Genomic DNA, 20,952 nt, shown 5'->3' with positions numbered 1-20,952 from the left:
TTGTTGATCAGGTTTCATGATTCATTATCAAAACAACTCACAAAATGGCGGAGAAAAAGAAAGGGGTTACCACAAAGTACATTTATACAATCATTTTTTATTTAATATTTTTGGGCATTTTTTACAGTACAATTCAAGGTATTAACATGCATTACTTTATCCCCCCCCCCAAAACACTCCAAAAAAATTGCTACCGATCAATCACTTCCTAAAATCAAAAAAGAATAACTGAATAGCCAAAGATTTTTTTTTTTATAGTATTTACATTTTTTCTTTCATTCAACTCTAAAACCTCCATTTAAAGTCCATTGAAGCAATAATGAAAATAAAAAAAGCAATTTAAGTGCTCTAACGCACTAACAAGCCTCAAGCATAATATCAAGTAAACTTTGAACAAAAAAAAAGTAAAAACACTTTAGGTTTTCCGTGGCTAGCTCAAACCCATCATTCCAGCAGAAATTAATAATGAAGCGAAAAGCCATGACAACACCATCAATCAAGTGGAGAACGAAATGAAATAAAAGAATAAATTATGTCAAAAGGGACTTTTTAAAGCTTGTGGGTGGCATAAAATGTATTTCAATTAAAAGTGTCAACTTGATTGTCACAATTAAAATGCATATCTATTTTCGTTTAATCTGATGGAACTTGAAAAGACATTATTAAAAGAAAGTACATTTAAGACGGGGCGGAAACGTTTAAGGCACAGGAGGGCGGCCACATTGGCAGTTTACCGGTCAAGTGAAGATCGATCGAGTTTGGCAAAAGTGAGGATCAAAATGCACGGAATGCATCTGATGTAAACGTTTGCGGAGACAATCAAGACGGCGGCTTTGACGTGAAATGCCGCAAACAACACGTCACGTCAACACGCGCTCGCCATCTTCATTCCGTGTCCTTCTTCGCCGTTTTGGGCTCGTCCCCCTTCTTTTTCTGGGCCCCTCCGTCTTTGTGGTGCGTTGGCGGCGCTTTGGAGGACGCCTGCGCCGCTTTTGAGGTAGAGTTGGAGGGATGACGCCGACGTCGGCCCTCATCCCCCGCCGCCGCCGCCGACGAGTGGCATCTCCTCCGGCCTCCTTCCTCTCCCATGGGGGGCTGCGGGCACACGGGGGTCGAGGATTAGCACGCAGGCTTAGCGCTCTTTCACATCTGATCACATTTTACATTTGAGGGTAAAACACAGAAAGGTGGCCTTCCGGGACCTCGCTGCTGTCCGGAATGACATTCCAGGACTGGGCTTGGTCATCAAAATAAACAAATCTTTCCTCTGTGGCCTTCCGGGACCTGACTGGTTTTCCTGTCTGGCCTTCCAGATCTGAATGATTCCTAGCGAGGTCCTCAAGAACCTAATTCCAGTGTGTCCCTAAACAACCTAACTCGTTTCCAGTGTGGCCTTCGAGGACCAAGTCGGTTCCTAGTGAGGTCTTCAAGGGCCCGATTCGTTTCCAACGAGGCCTTCGACTGGTGTGTCTCTAAAAACTGCGACTGTCACTCACCACCACCCGGAAGTCTTCCAGGTTCTTGAACTGGGAGAGGTGTTCTTTAAGTTTCGGGTCGATGGTCTGATTCTTCATCTTGGAGTATTTGAGGAAGGCCCAGAACTTCTCCAGTCCGTACAGCTGACCTGCAGCAGACAGACAGCCGTTTAACGCTCTTCATTAAATAAATAAAAAAAAAAAAAAAAAAAAAAAAAAAAAGACACCCAAACAAAAGCAGGTGGTGAGCGGGGGTCTGTTACCTCTCTCAAAGTCCCTCAGGGTCTCTTCCTGGAAGTCCTTGAAGAGGTCCAAACGAAACCTCTTCTCCAGGCCGTAGCTGTAGTACCGGAACAGGCATTCCAGGCCGTATCTGGAAGGCAGTCCAGTCGCAACAAACATGGAGGTCAAAACAAAAATGTGTCACGACAGGGCATGGCCGAGCACCAACAAAAGGCATCGCATGGCGGTAGATGGATGCCACAATTGCCTAAGCGTAATGTCAAGTACCACGTGCAAAAGTGTCTCGCGTGTACAAAAAGCACGTTTTGTGCGTTCAAAAATGTGTTTCGCGACACGCACGCACAAGATTTTGACGCTTGCTTCTTCTCTCTACTACGCGTACAATACGCTGATTCACGCTTACGATGCAGGCGTTAGAATTGTGCCACGATTCTTAACCAATCGGGAGACGGACAGTAGGGCTAATTCTGATTGGCTCTTGACTATCCGACCGTAACTAAGAAGTGGGGAGAAACCGGAAGAAAAAAAAAAAACTGCTGGCGTCTCAAGGGACGATAACGTTAAACCAAACAAAGATACTTCAGATACTTGACATTACGCTTACGTAATTGTGGTATCGATCTAACGCCATAGTATCGTCGCGGTATTGTTCTTGTATGCACCTACATTTTGCGTTCCAGTTTCGCACTGGTTCAAAAAACACGTTCTGGCTTCACCTACTGACTGCCTAACATAACCGCTGGTGGGATAAGAAACCAAGGTCTTTGTTCGCAATTATCTGACACTGAGCTCACAAAAAATGTTATTTATCAAACTAACTCGTGGTATCGGTGCGTACTCGAGTCAATACTTGTACTGGTATCGGTCTGACAAAAATAAAATGAAAAAAAAAATCAAACATCCAGAGTGGCAGATTGCCTGTTCTGTTTTCTATATTTGAAGAGTGGCAATCTGTGCACGTTTTTTTTTTTTTTATTTGGAGCATGGCATCTATTGAATTGTCCTCAACGTCACCTGTAGTTATCTTTGGCGTCCTCCAGCGCGTACTGTTTGAACTCCTCGTACATCTTCCTGTTGAAGTTGTCCCTCAGGAAGAAGGACCAGAACCGGAAGAGCGTGTTCATCTCCTGTGATTGGCCGACGCCCAGCCGCTTACGCTCTGACCGCAAATAACCAAAACGGACGCCGTGTCACTAAAGAAGGGAGGCGAAAAGAGGAGCATTTGCGCTCGTGTTCTTGTTACCGTTCAGGCATCGTCGCCTGTACTTGTGGTAGCCCTGCTGCGTGAAGCCGTTGTCCCGCAGCAGCTCGTGCGACGGGTGCCAGAACTTGGGCAGCGACTGCGGTGTGCAGCCGTAGCTCCCCGTCAGCGGGGCCCCTTCGGAAGGCGACGCGTTGGAGCTGCTGTGGGAACGAGGACCAGAGAGCACCCGTTAGCTCGTTCCAAAGTCCACACAAGGGCTGGACAATGCAACTGTCAAATAAAATCTAACAATTTCACGAAATAAATCCGCTTTCCAATTTTAACCCACAAGTGTTAAAAAAAAAAAAAAAAAAACATTAAAAAACGTCTTAACTGGACAAACATCAGATCCAAACAAAATGTCCAACGCACCCAACGCAAGGTTATTACAGTTCATGAAAAAAAATAAAATTGAAAAAAAAAAACCTAACATTTTTGTTAATGACAAAATATAAACAAAAACGCTTTTGAAAAAATGAAAATGAATTGAAACTACATCTGACGGTTGTAAAACTAACTAATGCTAACTATAAATTAGTCATTAGTCAATCATTTTTGTCCGTTAATATCATACAAGAGCTTTCTGGGTTCATTTTAAATGTATTTATTTTTCGGCATTTATGTATTTTCTGTAGCTACAGAAGAACCAAGGTCAGGTGTTTGAGGATTGTAATTTACTTTATTACACAATACTTAGTGACTGTTTTTTAAAATTCATTTATTCATTTTTTTTATCTTGCACTCGACAAATGCTGCATATCGTCGCTGTCCGGTGAAAAACACTTGTGTCCATTTTTTTCAATTTTCTTATTTTTACGTGAATGGTGTTTCCGCCTTACAGGCATCACATTAGCGTGAAAATTAAAAACATTGAAAAAATTGGCCATAAGTGTTTTTCACAGGACAGCGACGATATGTTAAAAAAAACTAAGCTAAAACAAGGCATTCAAAAAAAAATTATCATGAAACTCGCTCTAAACACAAATTAAAACTGAATTGAAAAAACAACTATTTATTTCAAAATCAAATACAAACGACTTTGAATGACAAATCCCAAATGGTTGGAAGCCTGACCTGATGGAGGCGGAACGCGGGCGGTGCTCGCGCGAGTCCATCACCCAGCCGATGTGCGCCTCCTGCGGTGGGTTGGAACTGTGCCGGGTCTTCTTCTTTCGGGGCATCTGAAAGACGGAAAATTCATCAGGACCACTGCTGGCACTACTCATTCAATACGATCAACCGCTGCTCGTTCGCCGTTTGCCAGATCTTCGCCACGCAAATGTTTCTGTGGAACCTAACAACTATTCGCTGAAAAACGCATCTATTGCCACCTATCTGCATATTTTTGTTGTCTTGCTGTCATTAAGATGGCCATACAGAGAGCCTTTGGTAGCTAGCATTATTGTTGGAAGCTAACTTCAAAACTTAATATTGGAAGCTTATGTTGAAATTAATGTTGATTTCCCTCAGCTCTAACGTTTGACGTCACATTTCTCACTTCAAAAGCTAACATTGGAAGCTATTTTGGAACATAGTATTAGCGATAACGCCGGAAGCTAAATTCAGAATCTAACATAAGACGGGAGCAATGCTTGACGCTAACAATGGACACTAATGTTGTAAGCTAACCTTGGAAGTTAACATTTGAACCAACGTTGGAAGTTAACATTGATCTTCCTCTGCTCTTAGGTTAGAGGTAACATCACTAACTGAAAGCTAACAGAGGGCATCCTTGGAAGCGAATTGAAGAAGCTAACATTGAAGCTAACACTGGACGCTACATGGAAAATTTGAAGTGGAAGCTAATATTGCCAGCAAACGTTAGAGGTCATGTTCAAAGCTAATTTTGGAATCCAAGGTTGGAAGCTAACATTGGAGCTCACATCAGAAGCTAAAGTTGGTCTTCCTTAGCTTTAATGTTAGCGATAACGTTTGAAGTTAACTTCAGAAGCTAACTTCAGTCGCCAACATTGAAACCCGAGGTAATGTTGAAACTAATGTCCGAGGTAAAAAGTTGGACATTAAGTTCATGAGCAATAAGTTAAAGCAAACATGTGGGTCGGAATGTTGATGCTAACATTGAGCTAACGCAGGAATCCAAAGTTATGAGGTCGATGCCTAGTCCCTAACCGCTAGAGGGTTCTCCGCCGACCTCACCTGTCCATCCACGGCGCCGCTCTCCTTCATCACCGGGTAAAAGCGCGGCGCCTTGGTGGGGTCCTGCCGCCCGGGGGTGCGCGGAGTCCTCGGGGTCCTGGGCTGGTGGGCGCTGGGCGATTCTGGCACCGTTTTGGGCAGCGAGCGAGCCATTTCCGTCTCGCTGGGTGCTGAAAATGCGCAACGCCCAGTGTCAATTGCGCGCAACAGTTTAGCCAGCGTGCTTTGCCACAAAGCTCACCAGCAGCTGGCAGGGATGGCACTTCCTGATTGGGGTCCACGGCTACTTTGGGCGTGAGCGTGTCAAACTCATCCTGACTGATGACGCTCAACTTCTTGAAGTTCTCCACTTCCTGCTGAAGACAATAGGGGAAGACCTTTTCTTTCAAACAGGTTGTAAAAAGCCTGATAAGAGGAACACGACTCGTGTGTGTGAGCCAACAGATGTGCAAGGGACTTTGACCGTTACACATCAGTGGAAAAAGTGACCTTGTGTGTGTGTGTGTTCAGGCGTGACGGTTCCCACATGTTCTACACTTCAAAAACTTAATTTAAAAAGGACAAAAAAAAGCAATTAAGTGGGGAATATACTACTTCATAATTTAAGCAAAATTAACCGAGGAACGCTATGTTGAAAAAAAAAAAAAAAAAAAAGCCACTGACGTTAGCTAGGACCATGTGGCGAGTCAGTGTTGCTCACAGCGTGTTTCGTCGCTAGTTATGCTTTTTTTTTTTTTGGTAAAGTGTTGTCACTGAAGACAATATTCTGCCGATCTGTCTAGCCTGCTTTGAAAACGGCTGGCAGCCAACGGGTAAAACGAGCGCCGATACCTTACTTATATATTTTGAAGGAAAAAAATGCTTGAAGCAAGTGAACCGTTGAAATATATTGGCAGACAAAGAACAAGAAGCAGAATTAGTTGGCCTTGATGGATGATGATTCGCGTCTTTCGCCTGTTACTCTTCTCCAACGCAATCAGGACAGTCGGATTTGAGCGCTAGCGTGCGGTGTGCCGCCGTGCGGGCAATCAAACGTCCGGATTATAAAAGACAATGATGACATAATTGGACAAATGTGCCGCGCGCTTGGCCAAAAAGCAGGTCAGGCCTCTCAGGGTGATTAACGGCAGACTAAATTTGGCCGCGGCAGCCATGTTATTTACGTTCAAATTCTTCATGTGCAAGCCAGCGATAAAGACCGCAGCAACAAAATTGTGTGACACAATGTGGCATAAGTAAGACCTAATGCATATTCAAAGTTTACGGTACAATTCTGAGCATGTGCTGTATCCTTCAATAAACAAATATTGCACTGTTCCATGCTGTCCGTTTAGGATTTAAAATGGGCCGAGCGATTGACGGTTCAGTCCCTGTAGTATAGTGACACAGTTAGCTAAGACGTTACGCAGCTAGCTACAATGCTACCTTGGCGCAGTCTGTCTGCTCCGCTCCCTTCCACAGGTCCTGCTCGTAGTAGTAAAGCCCGTCGTTGATGGCCTTGACCAGGTCCGCAGTCAGCTTGGAGCGCGACTCGTGGTTGCCGGTGCGGTCGCCGCTGGGGTGCTTGCGCAGGTACGGCGGCGTCTGCGTGACGATCAGGATCTTGTTGACGTCCTGGTCGTCCAGCTCGTAGTCAGAGTCGTCGTCGTCCGACCAGTCGGTGAACTGATTCTTGCGCGGCGCCATCTGCTCCATCTCCTCGTCGAACATGAAGTCCAGCTCTTCCTGGTCGGCCTCCGGGGCGGCGGCGGCGGCGCGCTGCTGGGGCTGCGGGGGCGGAGCCTCGCCGCGGTCCTTAAAGGCATCGTCAACGACGTCGTTAGCCAATTTCAATAGCCACCATTCATCGGGTCGCGTGAGGTAATTCAAACGTTTCCAATAGTGGCCGTCCCAGCGACCCCAAAATCTCAACAGTCGCGTGTCAGCTCAAGTGTCATTAACTCATTCACTGCCAGATATTTTTTTCAGACCATCTTTGACACAAACATTTGAAAACATTTGGAAAAAAATGTAAATAACTTCTGGCGTTGAATGTCTGGACTGTGTGAAGACAAATCGGTCTTTGGCAGTGAATGAGTTGGAGCTCACATGACTGATGAAAACAAAGTCAAAGTGCATGACAAAGGCAGGCTTCATTCTGTGTTTTGATTCCTTTTCAAATGCTATTTCTATTATTTGAAGCTTTGAGTCAAAAGAAAAAAGTCCGTGCCGAAGAAGTGCATGCTCAAATTGAGGAAACGAGTTGAAAATGAGCATTCTACTTTTGGAGAACCATCAATACGAATGAGTGAGAGAGTACCCCTGGTATGACAAAAAAAGCCCCCCCCCCCCAAATCACCCCACCCGACCCGGCTCCAATACCTTTGCTTTGCCGGAGGCGTGTCTGTGACGCTTCTCCACCTGAATCCAGGCGTCAGGGGCGTTTTGTGTGGCCTCTGTCGCAGGGGCTGGCTCTTCGCTGGAAGGTTTGGGCTCATCGGCGGGCTCTTGCGATGGTGCGGGCTCAGTGGGGGTCGCCTTCGCCAGCGATGAAGCTGCGGACAAAAATGTTTTTGTTTTTTTTTTAAATTGGATTTCCAACTCGTGACACTGATTGCACGCCTATTAAAACACATTCGTTGGCTGCGACTACTTCCTGAAATGGGAAAGTGTGTTCAGGATCCAGTCCAGAAAAAAATGTGCGCTCATGACAATAAAGGAAAAAAAACAACACAACATTTGCATAAAAGATAAAAAAAAACTGTATTATGTGACGGCTCATTTATGCATATGTATGAATAAATTTGTTTTAAATGGTCACTGGTCTTAAACATTTATGTGGGCGGGAAACTGGCGGAAAGTATAAAGACAAAACTCAAAATGAGGAAAAAAGGACAATATGGCAAAAAATTAAAGGTGAGATAAAAACGTGAAAAAAAAGACATGGGATTAAATAAACATAACAAAATAATCAAAACCAAAATGGAAAAATGAACAAGGCACAGAAAAAAGAAAAGGGAAAATGTCAACAAAATGAAAAGAAAAGAGTCAACAAAAGTGGAAAAAGAAAAAAGGGAACGTTTGTGAGGAAGGCATAAAGAAAAAAAAATACAAATAATGAAAAGGAGAATATAATAAGGCAAAAAAAAAAAAAAAAAAAAAAAAAAAATGGAGGAAAAATACTACAAAGATGAAATGAAAAAGCAACAAGTAAGGCAGAGTGGAGATCAGCACTGACCGGCGTTGGCGACGCTCTGTCGGGGGACGAACTCGGGACAGTGAATGAGCTGCGAGAAGTCCGTCCTGGGCGATCCCACGACGGGCGGCGTCGGGATGGGCCAGCGCTCGGGCTCCACTTTGCAGCGAACGCGGTTGTCCATCAGCTCCACCTCCTTGCTGTTCTTCAGGGCCTGGCCAGGCGCACGCGTGTCAGGACGGCTGCGGGCCGGGACGGCTGCGGGCCGGGACGGCTGCGGGCCGGGACGGCTGCGGGCCGCCCGCGGCGCGCGCTTACCTCCACGATGAGGCCCACGTCGGTGGTGAGCGCTTGGACCCGGTGGAAGCTGGCGATGAGCGAGATGGGCAGGAAGCCCTGCGCGTCCATCTTCCTCCTCAGGAAGAAGTCTCGCTCCAGGTTGTGCAAGCTGAAGTAGTACTCGCTGCAACGACGCAATGCACGTTGCATCAAGGCACATTCCCTCACTGGCTAGTCAGTACAGACAAACAACAAGTTGACTTGGACATCGCTGCCCCCCGCAGGACACTGCAAAGTGCACGCTTCGCGCCTCATTACATCTATTATCGTACTCCATTAGTTACAATCGATGAAATAAATCTATAAAATATCTAGAAATATATAGAAAATAGAAATATATAGAATATAGAAAATAAATCAAATAAAAAATCTGCAGGTTTGACAAAGTCACATGAAGACGCTTTCAGCCGACTCATATTTGAAGACCACTCACTAAACGAGGCGCAGAAAACAGAATGTTGCTGTCATATTTTATAGACTGTGCAATAAGGTCAATCTGCTCAAAATTAAAATATTTTACAAAAATTAAGGGGAAATTTGGGGGGGGAAAATGACCAAGGGGACAAAGAACTTCGAATTTCCAAATAAAAAGAATTTTCACATTTTGTAAAGAAAAAGAAAAAAATACCAAGGGGAGAATAGAAAATGGGATAAAGTGTGGAGGGAAAAAAATCAATATGGAAAACGTGAAAAAAAAGGGGGGGGAAATGGGAGAGAACAAAATTTAAAAAATGAGGGGGAACGAAAGGACAAGGAAACAAATTATAGTGAGGAAAAAATGACAGCAAAAAAAAGAAAAAAGAAAAACTGGGTGCAGGGGATGACTTTTGAAGCACCCCGATTATTTCCATTTTGCGCATTGTAGCGCCGACTGCTCCTTGGTGCAAATCTGCGCTCCACCGAGTCATATTGTACTTCATCTATATGCAATGAATCCTCCATTTTGTTCATTGATCAATACCTCGTTGAGGATTTGAAACACGTCCTTTACAATTAGCGGATGTTTCTTGTTGTGATGCCTACCGAGTCAATAGAGGCCCTTAGAGCGGCGGTCCGCAACCTCCAAAACTCCCAAAGCGCTTTTGGCTCTTTTATCCTTCTGCTGTGACTTCCGTGCAATCCAACTTCAAGATTATGCGACGTTTTTACTCTTTACCCAACTCACATTTGTCGTTTGATATACTCCTTGAGAAGCTTCTCGTCCACCGTGTACATCTGCACTTTGTTTCCGTCGTCGTAGTAGTAAACCATCCCGCCGCTGCTGAATTCTGAGGCGGCGCCGTCCGTCCCGTCGCGGTAACCCTGCGAGTACTCAAAGCGACCTGAAAGGCGACCACAACGGCGGGCGAGCCTTTGTCACTTCAAACCAACGCGAGATGGATGCTGCGGCCATAAGTTTAAAAAAATGAATACATCAATAAAAAGCTAATCAAAAAGAAAAGTGGAAAAAGCCGGGGATGAAAAAACAAACTGAGGTGGGGAAAAAAAGAAAGAAATAGGGAAAAAAGAAAGGCAAAAAAAAACCCCGAATTGAGCAAAAGGGAAAACAGGAACAAATATGAAAGAGTTAAAGAAAAAAATGGAGAAACCAGAAATGTTAAAGGAAAAACAAAGAGGAAAGGAAATTAAAGGGAATAAATGCTAACAACAGGGGAAAGGAAGTGGGAAAATCGAGAAATTACAAAAGTAGAAATGAAGAGAAAAACTAAAGTAGTAAAAAAGAGAAACAACTGCAGAAGAATGGAAAAAAACAGAATGACAAATGGTCTACCATTTTTGTTTTTCTCAAAATGAAAGTGAATCTAAATATGCCAACAATGACGTGACGTGGACATACCTCTGCCACGACCTCTCCCGCGCCCGCGTCCTTTGCCTCGGCCTCGGATGCCGCCGCGGAAGGCGCCGCCGCCGCCGCCGCCGCCGTCGCTCCTCACGCCGACCGCGTCGTCTCCCAAGTCGCGCGGCTCCCTCCTCCAACCTGGCCAGCAGAGCAAGCGCACGTTGGCCGGCGTTTGGCACGCCGCCCGGCGGCTTCACTGCATTCCCCGCGTAGCCTCACGCCGCGGGCGTTAAGACAGGCGCTTCTCAAACGCGGGTTCGCGAGCCGTGGCTTTTGGGGTACGTTATCTATCGCCTTCTGACGTCAACATGCCACAGGTGTGGCTTCTGTATTCGGCATAATAAGACAAAGAAATTCCGTTCACTTCAGGTCCTTTGGGTGTCCTATACATAAACTTACTAGCTATGCATCTACGAATCACTGTAAAGAAAATATCGCCAAGTTGGACAAATAAAAATTGGGACGGCCTTTTGACCAGATTTGCGATAGACGATATCACATCAAAAATGTATCGCAAAAGGCCATTTCTTCCGACGCAAAGTCACTTCTCCCATTCCTTTCCGGATATGGAAAATTCAACTTTTCTATTTATTCATGTTGTATATTTCATGTGTTTCTGTGTCAATGAATGTACTTACCTTCTAAATGATTGTAGTCCATGTTCAAAATAGAAATTGCTAACTAGCTAAACACAAAGCTAATCAGTCTCCCTTTCATGGGAGGACTACAGAAATCTGACATTGACTGCTGGGCGCCTGAAAATGAAAGAATTTAGACCATTTCTAATAAAACAAAGTCTCCATTATACAGAACATTTATCGATTGATTTGATAATCAATTAATCGTCGCAGCGTGAGTGTGTACGTTTTAAATGCGCAAAAATGTTTTTCTACATGGCCTTTGTCACTTCTTGCGTTTGGGTTCGTAACGTAACCCCGTGATTCCATTTCATTGACGGTAAGATGATGAGGGGCTCCGTAAGGGTTCCCCTGGGGTCCCCGAGTTTGAGAAGCCCCGCTCGGGACACTGGACAGACAGCGGCAAGCGGGTGAGCAAAAGCGGGCCAAGGCCACTTACTCCTGCCGCCGTCGTGCGGCCGGTTGTTGTTGTTGTTGCTATGCAGCGTGTGACTGGGCGACGTCGGGTCGGGCGAGTCGCTGCCGGGCTCGGCGTCAGAGTGCGCGGGGGCCCCGCCGGGCGTCCTGGCGCCGCCGCCGGCATCGTTGCCGTCCCGGGTGGCGTCCTCCAGCGGCAGGGACACCCACTTACGTTTGTTACCTAGCGATGGTTGCACAGCGACAGAGACACACACACACACACACACACACAGCTGACACGCCAGTGCAGAAGTGGCATCTTGGATCAACGTCATCGAGCATTTTGCAAACACTTGACATGTTTCGGATTCCTCGTCTTAATGAGTCTTGTGGCACTTTCAGGTTGTGAAGGGCAATTACGAGTTTAAACATTTGCCAGCCACTCGATGCTCCAATGGCATTGGCCGTTACGTCATTTTTCAACTGCTACCAACGTTGGGGATTAATGAGTGAGCAGTACGGCGTAAAAATCAGTAAATAATAAACACACGGTGACGAAACAAATGACAATTAAACGCCTGGCTGAGGTAAATCTAATGGATAAAAGTAGAGAAGGTGAATTGTGGCATTTGCAACTACAACAGCTGCCGCTCTCGATTTTACTTTAAAATAATATCATTTGTTTCAGCAATTTTAAATGATTTTTTTTTTTTTTTTTTTACATTTAGACATATTTTAACAATTTTAAATACTTTTCAACATTTGATGCATTTTATACATTTAAACAGTTTTTTAAAATTCCATTAATTTAAAATTATATATTTTGTAAAATGAATAATCACAAATTCAAAATATTTGTATTTTATTCATCTCAACTAATATATGGTATTTCATCAATTTAATGCATATTATTATTTACACCGATACATTTTACAAATTCAAAAAGTGCTTTAAACAAACATTTTTTTTCATCTCCCCAATTTGATGTGTTAATTTTACATGTATTTGTCAAACAAATACATATATAATTTGATGTATTAGTATTTTTTTTCATGTTGCCTTTTCAATTTGGAAATCATAAATTCTTAAATTAATAATTTGCAAGTATTTTTATACGATCCAATTCTTGGACAAAGACCTTCTTCACCTTTCTGCCCACAGCAAGTCGGAAGCATGCAATTGGTCCCAGAGCTGCTGGGGAGACGCGTCCCAAGGCTTTTGTCCACATGCGGCCAGTGGAGGAAAGCAGCCAAACATGCGCCGCCTCGACTACACACGCAATCGACGATGCGCTCGTCGGCGTCCGCATGCGGCACTCGTCACTGAGCGGCGGAAAGCTTGTCCAAATATGGTCAAAGGGGAAGTTGGCGCTTTCCACGCGGCAGTGAGGACGTGCGCCGGCGCGCCCGTTAGCCTCACCTCCTCTCTTCTTGGGGCTGCCGCTTTTGGCGTCCGGTCCCGCCTTGGCGTCTCCATCGGCGGGCGGCGGGTCCGCCTGAGGCTGCGGCGGCATCGTCTCGCGGTTCTCTTTGCTCTCGCCGCCGCCGCCGCCGCCTCCTCCTCCGCCGCCGCCGCCGTCATGGCTGCTCTCGGACTTCCTGTCGGGTCGCTCCCGCTTCTTGTCCTTGTCCCGGCGGGAGGGCGCGGGCTTCTTGCCGCTGTTGTTGTTGTTGCCGCCGCCGCCGCCGCTATTGTTGTTGTTCACCGCATTTTGTTGCCGCTGACCACATAAAAGGAGACAGCCGTCATCATCACAAAATCCTCTCCGTACATTACGGATTTCCCGCTTTATTCGATTTCCATTCATTTCATACCCTGAAAGGGAATTCACAAGTACATATTTACTTTGGAGATGTCACGATCACATTTTTTTTTTTCTGCAACCAAGTCCGAGCCATTTGTTTTTCAAGTTTACGCCGATACAGAGCCACAACCCGAAAGCTCGGCAATGCTTTGCCAAGAACAAAAAGAGTGCATCCAAATTGTCTTGATTAGCTTTTAAAAAATTTTTTTTTATTCAAATAACGGTATCTCAACAAGATAACTATTTAATACGGCTGTAAGTCAGTGGCTCAAATCAAGCAAACAAAAAAACATTCTTGAATTTAGAAACTAACTCAAAAATCCGATCTTTTTCAGACAATATCGATCAAATGAAAATCCCGTGACAACTCTTTCGTATTAAGAAATAAGGATTCAAATAAGCATTTTTTTTTTCTATTTCGTTTTTGTCTTCAGTGAAGAACATTCAGTCGAGCCCCGCATACTCGCGATTCGACACCAGCCGATTAGCATATTAGCCAATTTATTTATTATTTTTAAATCATGTTATTTTTCCTGGAACCCCCGCCCCAATCATCAGATTAATCAACACCTCATTTTTTATAATGGATTAATTGTTTCGAACCATTGTTTGAGATGACACTGGTCCAAATCATCAGAAATTTCAAGCTCCCTCCCAACACAAACGATTCTGACTCTTGTAGTCCTCTCTGCTGCTTATCTTTCTGTTCAATCCAAATAAGACTTGCAAACATCTGCTTTTACTTTGGAAAGCAATGATCAAGGTTTTATCTTTTTTTTTCCCCCACAACGATGGCCCAAGTTTAACCCAACGATGTCATGTGGGCGCATCTCGCCAACCGGGCGTGAGAGCTGGAAAGAGAGCCGCCGGTCTTACCTCCTTGGCCAGTTCACCGGGCGTCGGCCAGTTTGTGATGTCGCCAAAGTCTCCCGACTGACAGAAAAGAAGAACAAGAAAAAGAAAAAGAGAGAGGGAAAAAATAAAAATAAAAAAAAAAAAAAAAAAAAGAAGCGGCACAATTAGGTCAACAGTGGCAGAGTTGACACGATGTTCACTTTGGACTTTCAAAGTTTGGACAAGCGAGGTCAGGTGAAGGCTTTTGCGCTGAGCTAACACGCCCACGCGCAACTTCCATACGGGGCCAATTTGGGATTGGAAATCATCACGATGTGATGTGCTCAAGCGGTGTCGATACTGAGACACATACAATGTGTGACCGCCCGTCAATTGTTGGACCTGACCGTGAGCTCATCATCATCATCATCACAATTATGTTTGCCTTCACATAGTTGATCAACTGTGCAAGATAAAAATGAAGCAGATGGCAACAGCGGCACATATTCATGCAAACTACACAAATTGGACTTTCTACGTTTTTTAAAAGGCCAGAACAGACAGCCTGCAATCATTCTCATTCACCATTTCATATTAAATACTTTTATTTTAATACTATTTTTTTTTCTTCTTAAGAAAATTTCAACAGAGAAATTGAATTAAAATACTGTTTCATTGTAAATATTTAAGATAAATACAAAGATAATTTCAATTTACAAATGTAGAAAAAAGTAACATTTAAAAAAAAATGTTTTTTCTTTATAAACGAAGGAAAATGCTTACAACTCTTCTGCTCATACAAAAAAATGTGTAAGTTATATTTAACAAAAATTGAAGGTTTCACTTAAAAAAAAAAAAAAGTTTTAAATTGTAGTTTTTTTTTATATGCAAGTAAATAAAATATTTTAAAAAGCAAACCTTTTCCAGGTAAATGTTTTGTCCTAAACCTAATAATAACTCCAACATAAAAATTTAATAAAAAAATTTCAATTTACAAATATAGAAAAAAAGTACAATTAAAAAAAAAAACGTTTTCTTTAGAAACTAAGGAGACTGCATACAACTCTTCTGCTCATACAAATAAAAAAAACATAAAAATGTGTAAGTTATATTTAACACTTAACAAAAATTGAAGGTTTCATTTAAAAAAAAAAAAAGTTTTAAACACTATGGGTTTTTTTTATGCAAGTAAAAAAATATTTTAAAAAGCAACCTTTTTCCAGGTAAATATTTTGTCCTAAACCGAATAATAATTCCAAATAAAAAAAGTTTCAAACTTCCCATCTTAAAAATAAAAATGCTAGACTTATCTTTATTTGCAAATGTATCCAGTTAAATGCTTTTTACAAAAAAAATAAAAATAAATTTGAATGTCATGAAGTCTGCTTGTCACGTCGCGTCTCCACTTTTATCTTGCGTATTTGCTTTCAAGCTCCAGAATACAAACGGAGCCATGAAACCGTGGTCACGTGTCGCCTGCTACATGGGACCGGCCGTGAAAATCTCAACCCAGGTGCGTTGTGGGAAACCGCACGCATGTGGGAAGGTCAAAAGCTGCTCGGCGCATCTCGTCCCAGTTTGTCGCCTGCTCTTGACTTTCTCCGCTGACATTTACTCACGTTTGTGGCGTGGAAAAACGGGTCGACTAAGCAAACAGCAACGCGCTTCAGTTAAAAAAAAAAAAAATGAATCAAACACTTTGCATGGCGGTGCTGGCGAGCGGCCGCAGGTGGGGCTTTTCCCAGCACAAAGTATCCCACAACTTCTTTTGCACTCGCGGAAGTGGAAAAACATCGACGCTGGAATGTGTGACAATTGATCAGATGCTAACATGCTAACGGTCAACAGCAGCAGCTACGCTAACATGGAGCTAAATGGTTCCGGTTGGATGCTTTTTCTCACATTTTTAAGCACTCTTTTTTGGGACTGCTCATTTTGACCCACAGCATAACAAAAACGGATCGGATTCACGTGAATAGCATTTTTGTTCAGGGAGAATTTGATTATATTGTTGTTGGATAGTGTTCCTAATGAAGTGGCTTTTGAGGCCTGGCGCTACGGTTGCGCTTTAATTTGAAGAATTTTAAGTTAAAAAAAAAAAATAAAAAAAAAAAAAGATCATCATCAAGACCTTAATTTAATTTCACACTCAAAGCTAACCCTGTTTTTTTTTTTTCATTTTTAATCTAATTTCTTAATCTTTTGGATTTTGACCAAAACACAAATGTAAGTTTACAAGAAAAAGTTTTTAAAAAAGTAATAAATAAGTAATAAATAAATGTCATTCAATTTTGCCCCAATTAAAATATATATATACGTTTTGCTTCAGAACAGCTTATTTGGATCTGCAAAATAATTTTAAACATGATATAATTAAAAAAGGAACAAAACTAAGAGCAGCAGAGGATTTTTTATCATATTTTTATACATAGATAGATACGTTTGGTTTTTTTTTAACATTTTGGAAGAGGTCCTTTAGAAGTGCAATATGACAGGAGGCAAGCATGTCTATTTTTTCATTGTTAATAATGTGGGGGGAAAAAAACGTTTGCTATTCTTGATGTGTAACTGTGTGGAAATTAAAATACAAAAAAAGGCGGGGGGGGGGGGAATGTTCACTTCATTACCTTGCTGGATTTTCTGGTTCTGGGCTTGCTGGCACGGACGACCTTCAGAGCATTTTGCTGATCTGCGGACAGACGATCAATAAGTTACACGTGCTATCACTTCCAAAGAGCAACTTGGCTCAATTCCAGAGCAAAAAACAACAACAAGAAAAAAAAGTCCCTTGCCGTTTGTGTGCACCATGTTGAAGCGTTAAACATCCTCTGGCTGCTTCATCGAGGGGCTTGAGTGAGTGTGCGCGCGCGCGTGAGTGTGCGTACGTTTGCCACCGTGTGCGTGCGCGAGGGCTGGGAGTGGCCCCCGGCCGTCGTCGGGCCCTATCGCCTGCCAGAGGACGGCTGACGAGATAAGAGGCCAAAGGGCCGGCCGGGCGTCCACGAGAAGCCTTGGCTGTAAAACGATGCCGCGGCGCCGCGGTCAAATATAGCCAAGCTAACCTTACAAACACTCGCATCAGGTGCTCCAATAGCAACCTTTCAAATCCAAACTAGAAACGGGAGCACATTTTTTAACCACATTATTATTTAGAGAGGGGGGGGGGGGGGGGCAAATAAGCCTCAAAATATAAATAAATAATGTCACTAAATAAATCGCACAAAAAAGTGCCATTTGAGCTTTCACAAGAGAAAAGGATTTTTTTCTGTTAGCTCTTTTTAGGCTGACACACACAAGACTTTTATTTTTAATAGGTCGTAACTTCTTTAGAGACAGCCCCCCTCCCAAAAAATGACAGCCCCCGTTTCTAAGAATTGTATGTTTATGCTTCACAGGTAACTTTGCTTTCTACTCGGACTTAACTGTTCAAAGGATGACAACACACCATTCATTGGAAGCTAACTGACAGTTAGCAAAGCCTAAAAAAAAAAAAAATTAAAATAATAAAAAAAGGCCTCCATGAATGCTGATAGCTGACTGATTTATCATTGTGCCCAGTCACAATTAAGACATTTGCAAACTTCTGTGTTTACTTTGGAAAACCAGGTTTGCTTATTTTCTGACGTACTACAAAAACAAAAGTGTAACTTAACTGAACCATTATCAATTCATGTTTGCACATTTTCTGCACTGTTGATTTGTTTGAAAGAAGCTCATTGTTGTTGAAGAGGTTCTTTTTTCAAATCCAATTCAATGAATTAAAAATTTGAAGGATTAAGTGTTTAGTTGCAGCCCTCCATTACGTCTACTTCATAGTTTGCTCATGTGTCCAAAAAAAAAAACGATTCCATTTGCTAACTGCGTGTGGATCGAATGATGCACAAAATGGCCGCCCCGCGGAGCGCAGCTAAGTGTCGCCTCTTTATCACTTGGCTGCAGAGATGAAAATAGCGGATCAATCAGTTTGCCAATCAGAGTGACACAATTTGTAAAAAAAAAAAAAAAAAACGCCGAACGAGAAACCGATTGACCAATTACGCATTGATACAATCGCGCCTAGGTTTGATGATGTGCGCATTAAACAGGATGGCGGGCAGACATTTTGCCTTTATGACATCACAGAGGCCGCTTTGTGACGCCAACGATGAAAGCGACAAATGATACGTCTCAAAAGTCATTACTACATTTGGGAGTCAGGAATGGTGTCAAACGTTAATTCACGCTACAGTGGAGGCGGGCGCTCCAACACACCTGGTGGCGGTGCTGCCTGCGTCTTGGGTGGAGGCCTCACAGGCCGTGTTGCACACGCACGGCTTGTGCTTCAGTCCACAAAAGACACATTCCCACCCTGGACGGTCCACCACCTCTTGGCTGCGGTGGGAATTATTCCCTCATTCCCCATCGGCTAACCTAACGGACGACTTTTAACACATTGGACCAATTCAGATGACTAAAAAGGCAACTCAAATGTACTTGTGTAGAGATCAGGGAGGTGGAATTGGAAAATGTCCTACTGCCTAATCGCTAATTCAAGAATTTGTATCTCATGGGATACACAACCGGCCTGAAGATGTCAAACACTTAAGTTACATTTATAGAGTCAAGCAATTCAAACCAAATGAATAGCTTGACAAAGGTTACGCGCTGAACGCTTTCATTTCAGAGTACAGTACAAAAGACCGAAGTGCGTGAATTTAAACAGGGACCGCTAAGAACCTCACAATCTCATTTCAATTCTTTGGGTAGCGATTCAATTCTGTTTCAGCTCCTTCGGTTGCAAAGCAATTCTTAGGGAGGCTGTGATTGAATTTCGATTTGATATTGCTTTATACGCTTTAATGATGACTACTCAGTAAGACGTACAATATGGGAGTGCATGTTGACTGTTTGTCCAATATCTTTTTTTTTGCCCGTGTGAACATATGCGGCATGTCACCCAATGTTTTTGAGCAATAAACCATCTGAAAATAAAAAATGTGCATAATACTAGCTTGTTGGCGCATTTGTGAAGCACAAAAGTTAAAAAAAGAAAATTAAAAAAAAGACATCGCAGTTATTTGAAAAAAATAACCCCCTGGAACTGACTTAGTGAAGACGTGAACTTTGTCACTCCGTCCCTACAACGCCAATCACACTTTTTCTGGAGGTGTTCTAAAACTTTTGACCGGGTGTCAAGTTTGACACATGGGTTAGCTGCAGGGGGCGAACCCATTCTCACTGAACAATGGAACCGCGCTACACGGCCAAGTCACTTTAAAATGGACTTTACAGAATTTCAAAAGCCTCTGTGGCTCCCCCCACGGGCCTGACACTGGCATCCCTCCCGGGGAGGGGGAGGCAGGGGGAGGCAGGGGGAGGGAGGGCTTCCATGCTAACTGCTACAAAAGTAGCAGTTGTCAGCAATCAACACGTGGTGCTCGCTGTAAGGAGAGGAGAGGGAGGAGTGCAGGAGGAGCACAAGGGGTGGGTGCAGGGGTCCTCTCAAATGTCGACATGCTCGCAAGAAAAATGTAGCCATTTGAGAATAATAATCCCTCGTGGCCCAGACAGATTATCAAACCGGATTATCAAAGATGTCAAAGTACAACCACGCATACGCAACATGCTCGCCAACACGTGCAAAAGTCCTAATCGCCAATCGCTCATCAATAATCGGCTCACCTCTGTCTTGCGAGGCCGACGAGTGGACGCTGTGGAGCGGGACCCTGCCCGTCGTCCTGCGGGTCCACGCGTTGACTTTGGGCGGCGGAGCCTCGACTACTTTCTTGGCCGCCGCGTCAGCGTCAGCGTCAGCGTCGAGGCTCGGCTCGCCCTCGCCGTCCTCGGCTCCTGGCGCCTCCGCCGCGCCGCCCTCGCTGGCCCGCTGGGCCTCCGCGGGCTTGTTGCTTTGAGGGTTCGGCTTCTTCTGCTCGTGTGCGCCGGAGCTCGCCGCCGCCGCCGACGCTGCTGTCAAACTGGAGTCCAAGTGACCGCTTTCAAGCTCGCTTGACATCCTGCTCGTTTCCCAATAGCCGCCGCGCTTAGATCCAGGGTGAACTTTTGGTCCTTGCGTTCGTGTCCCAGAGAAAAGTGGACAAAAACTCGCGGGGTGACCACATCCACAAGTCGAGGTAAACAACTTTTTTGGGTCGAGGGGGTGGGGGGTGGAGGTTGGACCTCGCTAGCCAGCTAGCCCAAGTGGCTAGAGGCCGAGTCGCAGCCGTTAGCCGCCTAGCTATCCCAAGTCGATGCTAACCGTTAGCCGCCTAGCTATCCCAAGTGAGTGCTAGCGAGCTAGCCTCACCGCGCACACGTCCGCGAGCCCCGAAGACAAAGTGTCGTTTGGGCCCCGCGAGTGCAAAGTTTCACGTCAGCCGAGCGTTTACCTCCGAGTGGCGCGGCGACGCTTTGTCGCTCGAGCCGCCTTGGACTTGGCGTAACTTTTGAAAGGCTAAAAGTATGACGAGGTCCCGAGTGAGTGTATGAAGTGCAGGCAGCTCGGAGCTACTCCCTCCCACTCGCCCCTGCAGGCTGCTACTACTCGACTGTACACGGTGGACTGTACACGGCGTCGCCCACACCGCGGACGCTGGAAACATTTCCTCTGCTGCCCCCTGCAGGCGGCATTGCAGCACAACTACTCTTTTACGACTACTACTACTCTATTTTTCAAAACAAAAAGCGGAAAAAAAATGAGTCCTGCTCGTATTATTCAAATATCTGTTAGCCACACTAGAACAGCACCGTACCTGTACATTCACAAAGGTTTAGGCGGTGAAGCCTGGAGCAGTTGCGGCAAAAGCACGAAAAACACATACTTGTGTTA

The 20,952-nt window shown here is 44.2% G+C and overlaps 1 protein-coding gene across 2 annotated transcripts; it reads right to left on the bottom strand.

The window, feature by feature from the left end:
• Positions 1-77: 77 nt before the first annotated feature.
• Positions 78-20,730, bottom strand: LOC147137060 (la-related protein 1B-like). Of its 2 annotated transcripts, none has more exons than XM_086049579.1 (19): positions 19,809-20,730; positions 16,775-16,836; positions 14,190-14,246; positions 12,929-13,229; positions 11,550-11,750; positions 10,470-10,610; positions 9,798-9,954; positions 8,612-8,756; positions 8,336-8,507; positions 7,480-7,652; positions 6,544-6,912; positions 5,360-5,471; positions 5,119-5,288; positions 4,036-4,142; positions 2,962-3,122; positions 2,733-2,877; positions 1,739-1,848; positions 1,497-1,624; positions 78-1,095 (listed from the first exon to the last, which is right to left on the bottom strand). In XM_086049579.1, exons 1-19 carry the CDS (start codon positions 20,137-20,139, stop codon positions 886-888), a joined length of 3,252 nt encoding a protein of 1,083 aa, XP_085905705.1. In that variant the 5' UTR covers positions 20,140-20,730; the 3' UTR covers positions 78-885. The 2 variants fall into 2 exon arrangements, with proteins under 2 accessions (XP_085905705.1, XP_085905704.1); XM_086049578.1 differs by having other exon boundaries at positions 5,360-5,474; positions 19,809-20,729.
• Positions 20,731-20,952: the final 222 nt, after the last annotated feature.

This window comes from Filicampus tigris, chromosome 13 (assembly GCF_054856515.1).
Source record: "Filicampus tigris isolate MCC_2025a chromosome 13, RoL_Ftig_1.0, whole genome shotgun sequence".
NCBI lineage: Eukaryota > Metazoa > Chordata > Actinopteri > Syngnathiformes > Syngnathidae > Filicampus > Filicampus tigris.
This window is presented reverse-complemented; position numbering and strand designations above follow the sequence as displayed.

Excerpts from the sequence above, each read along its gene's own strand:
- LOC147137060 (XM_086049578.1), bottom strand. The coding sequence starts at position 20,139 with ATGTCAAGCGAGCTTGAAAGCGGTCACTTGGACTCCAGTTTGACAGCA. Across the intron at positions 9,955-10,469 it reads CGGGAGAGGTCGTGGCAGAG|GTCGCTTTGAGTACTCGCAG; the intron begins GTATGTCCACGT and ends GTCGCCTTTCAG. Across the intron at positions 2,878-2,961 it reads CAGGCGACGATGCCTGAACG|AGCGTAAGCGGCTGGGCGTC; the intron begins GTAACAAGAACA and ends ATTTGCGGTCAG.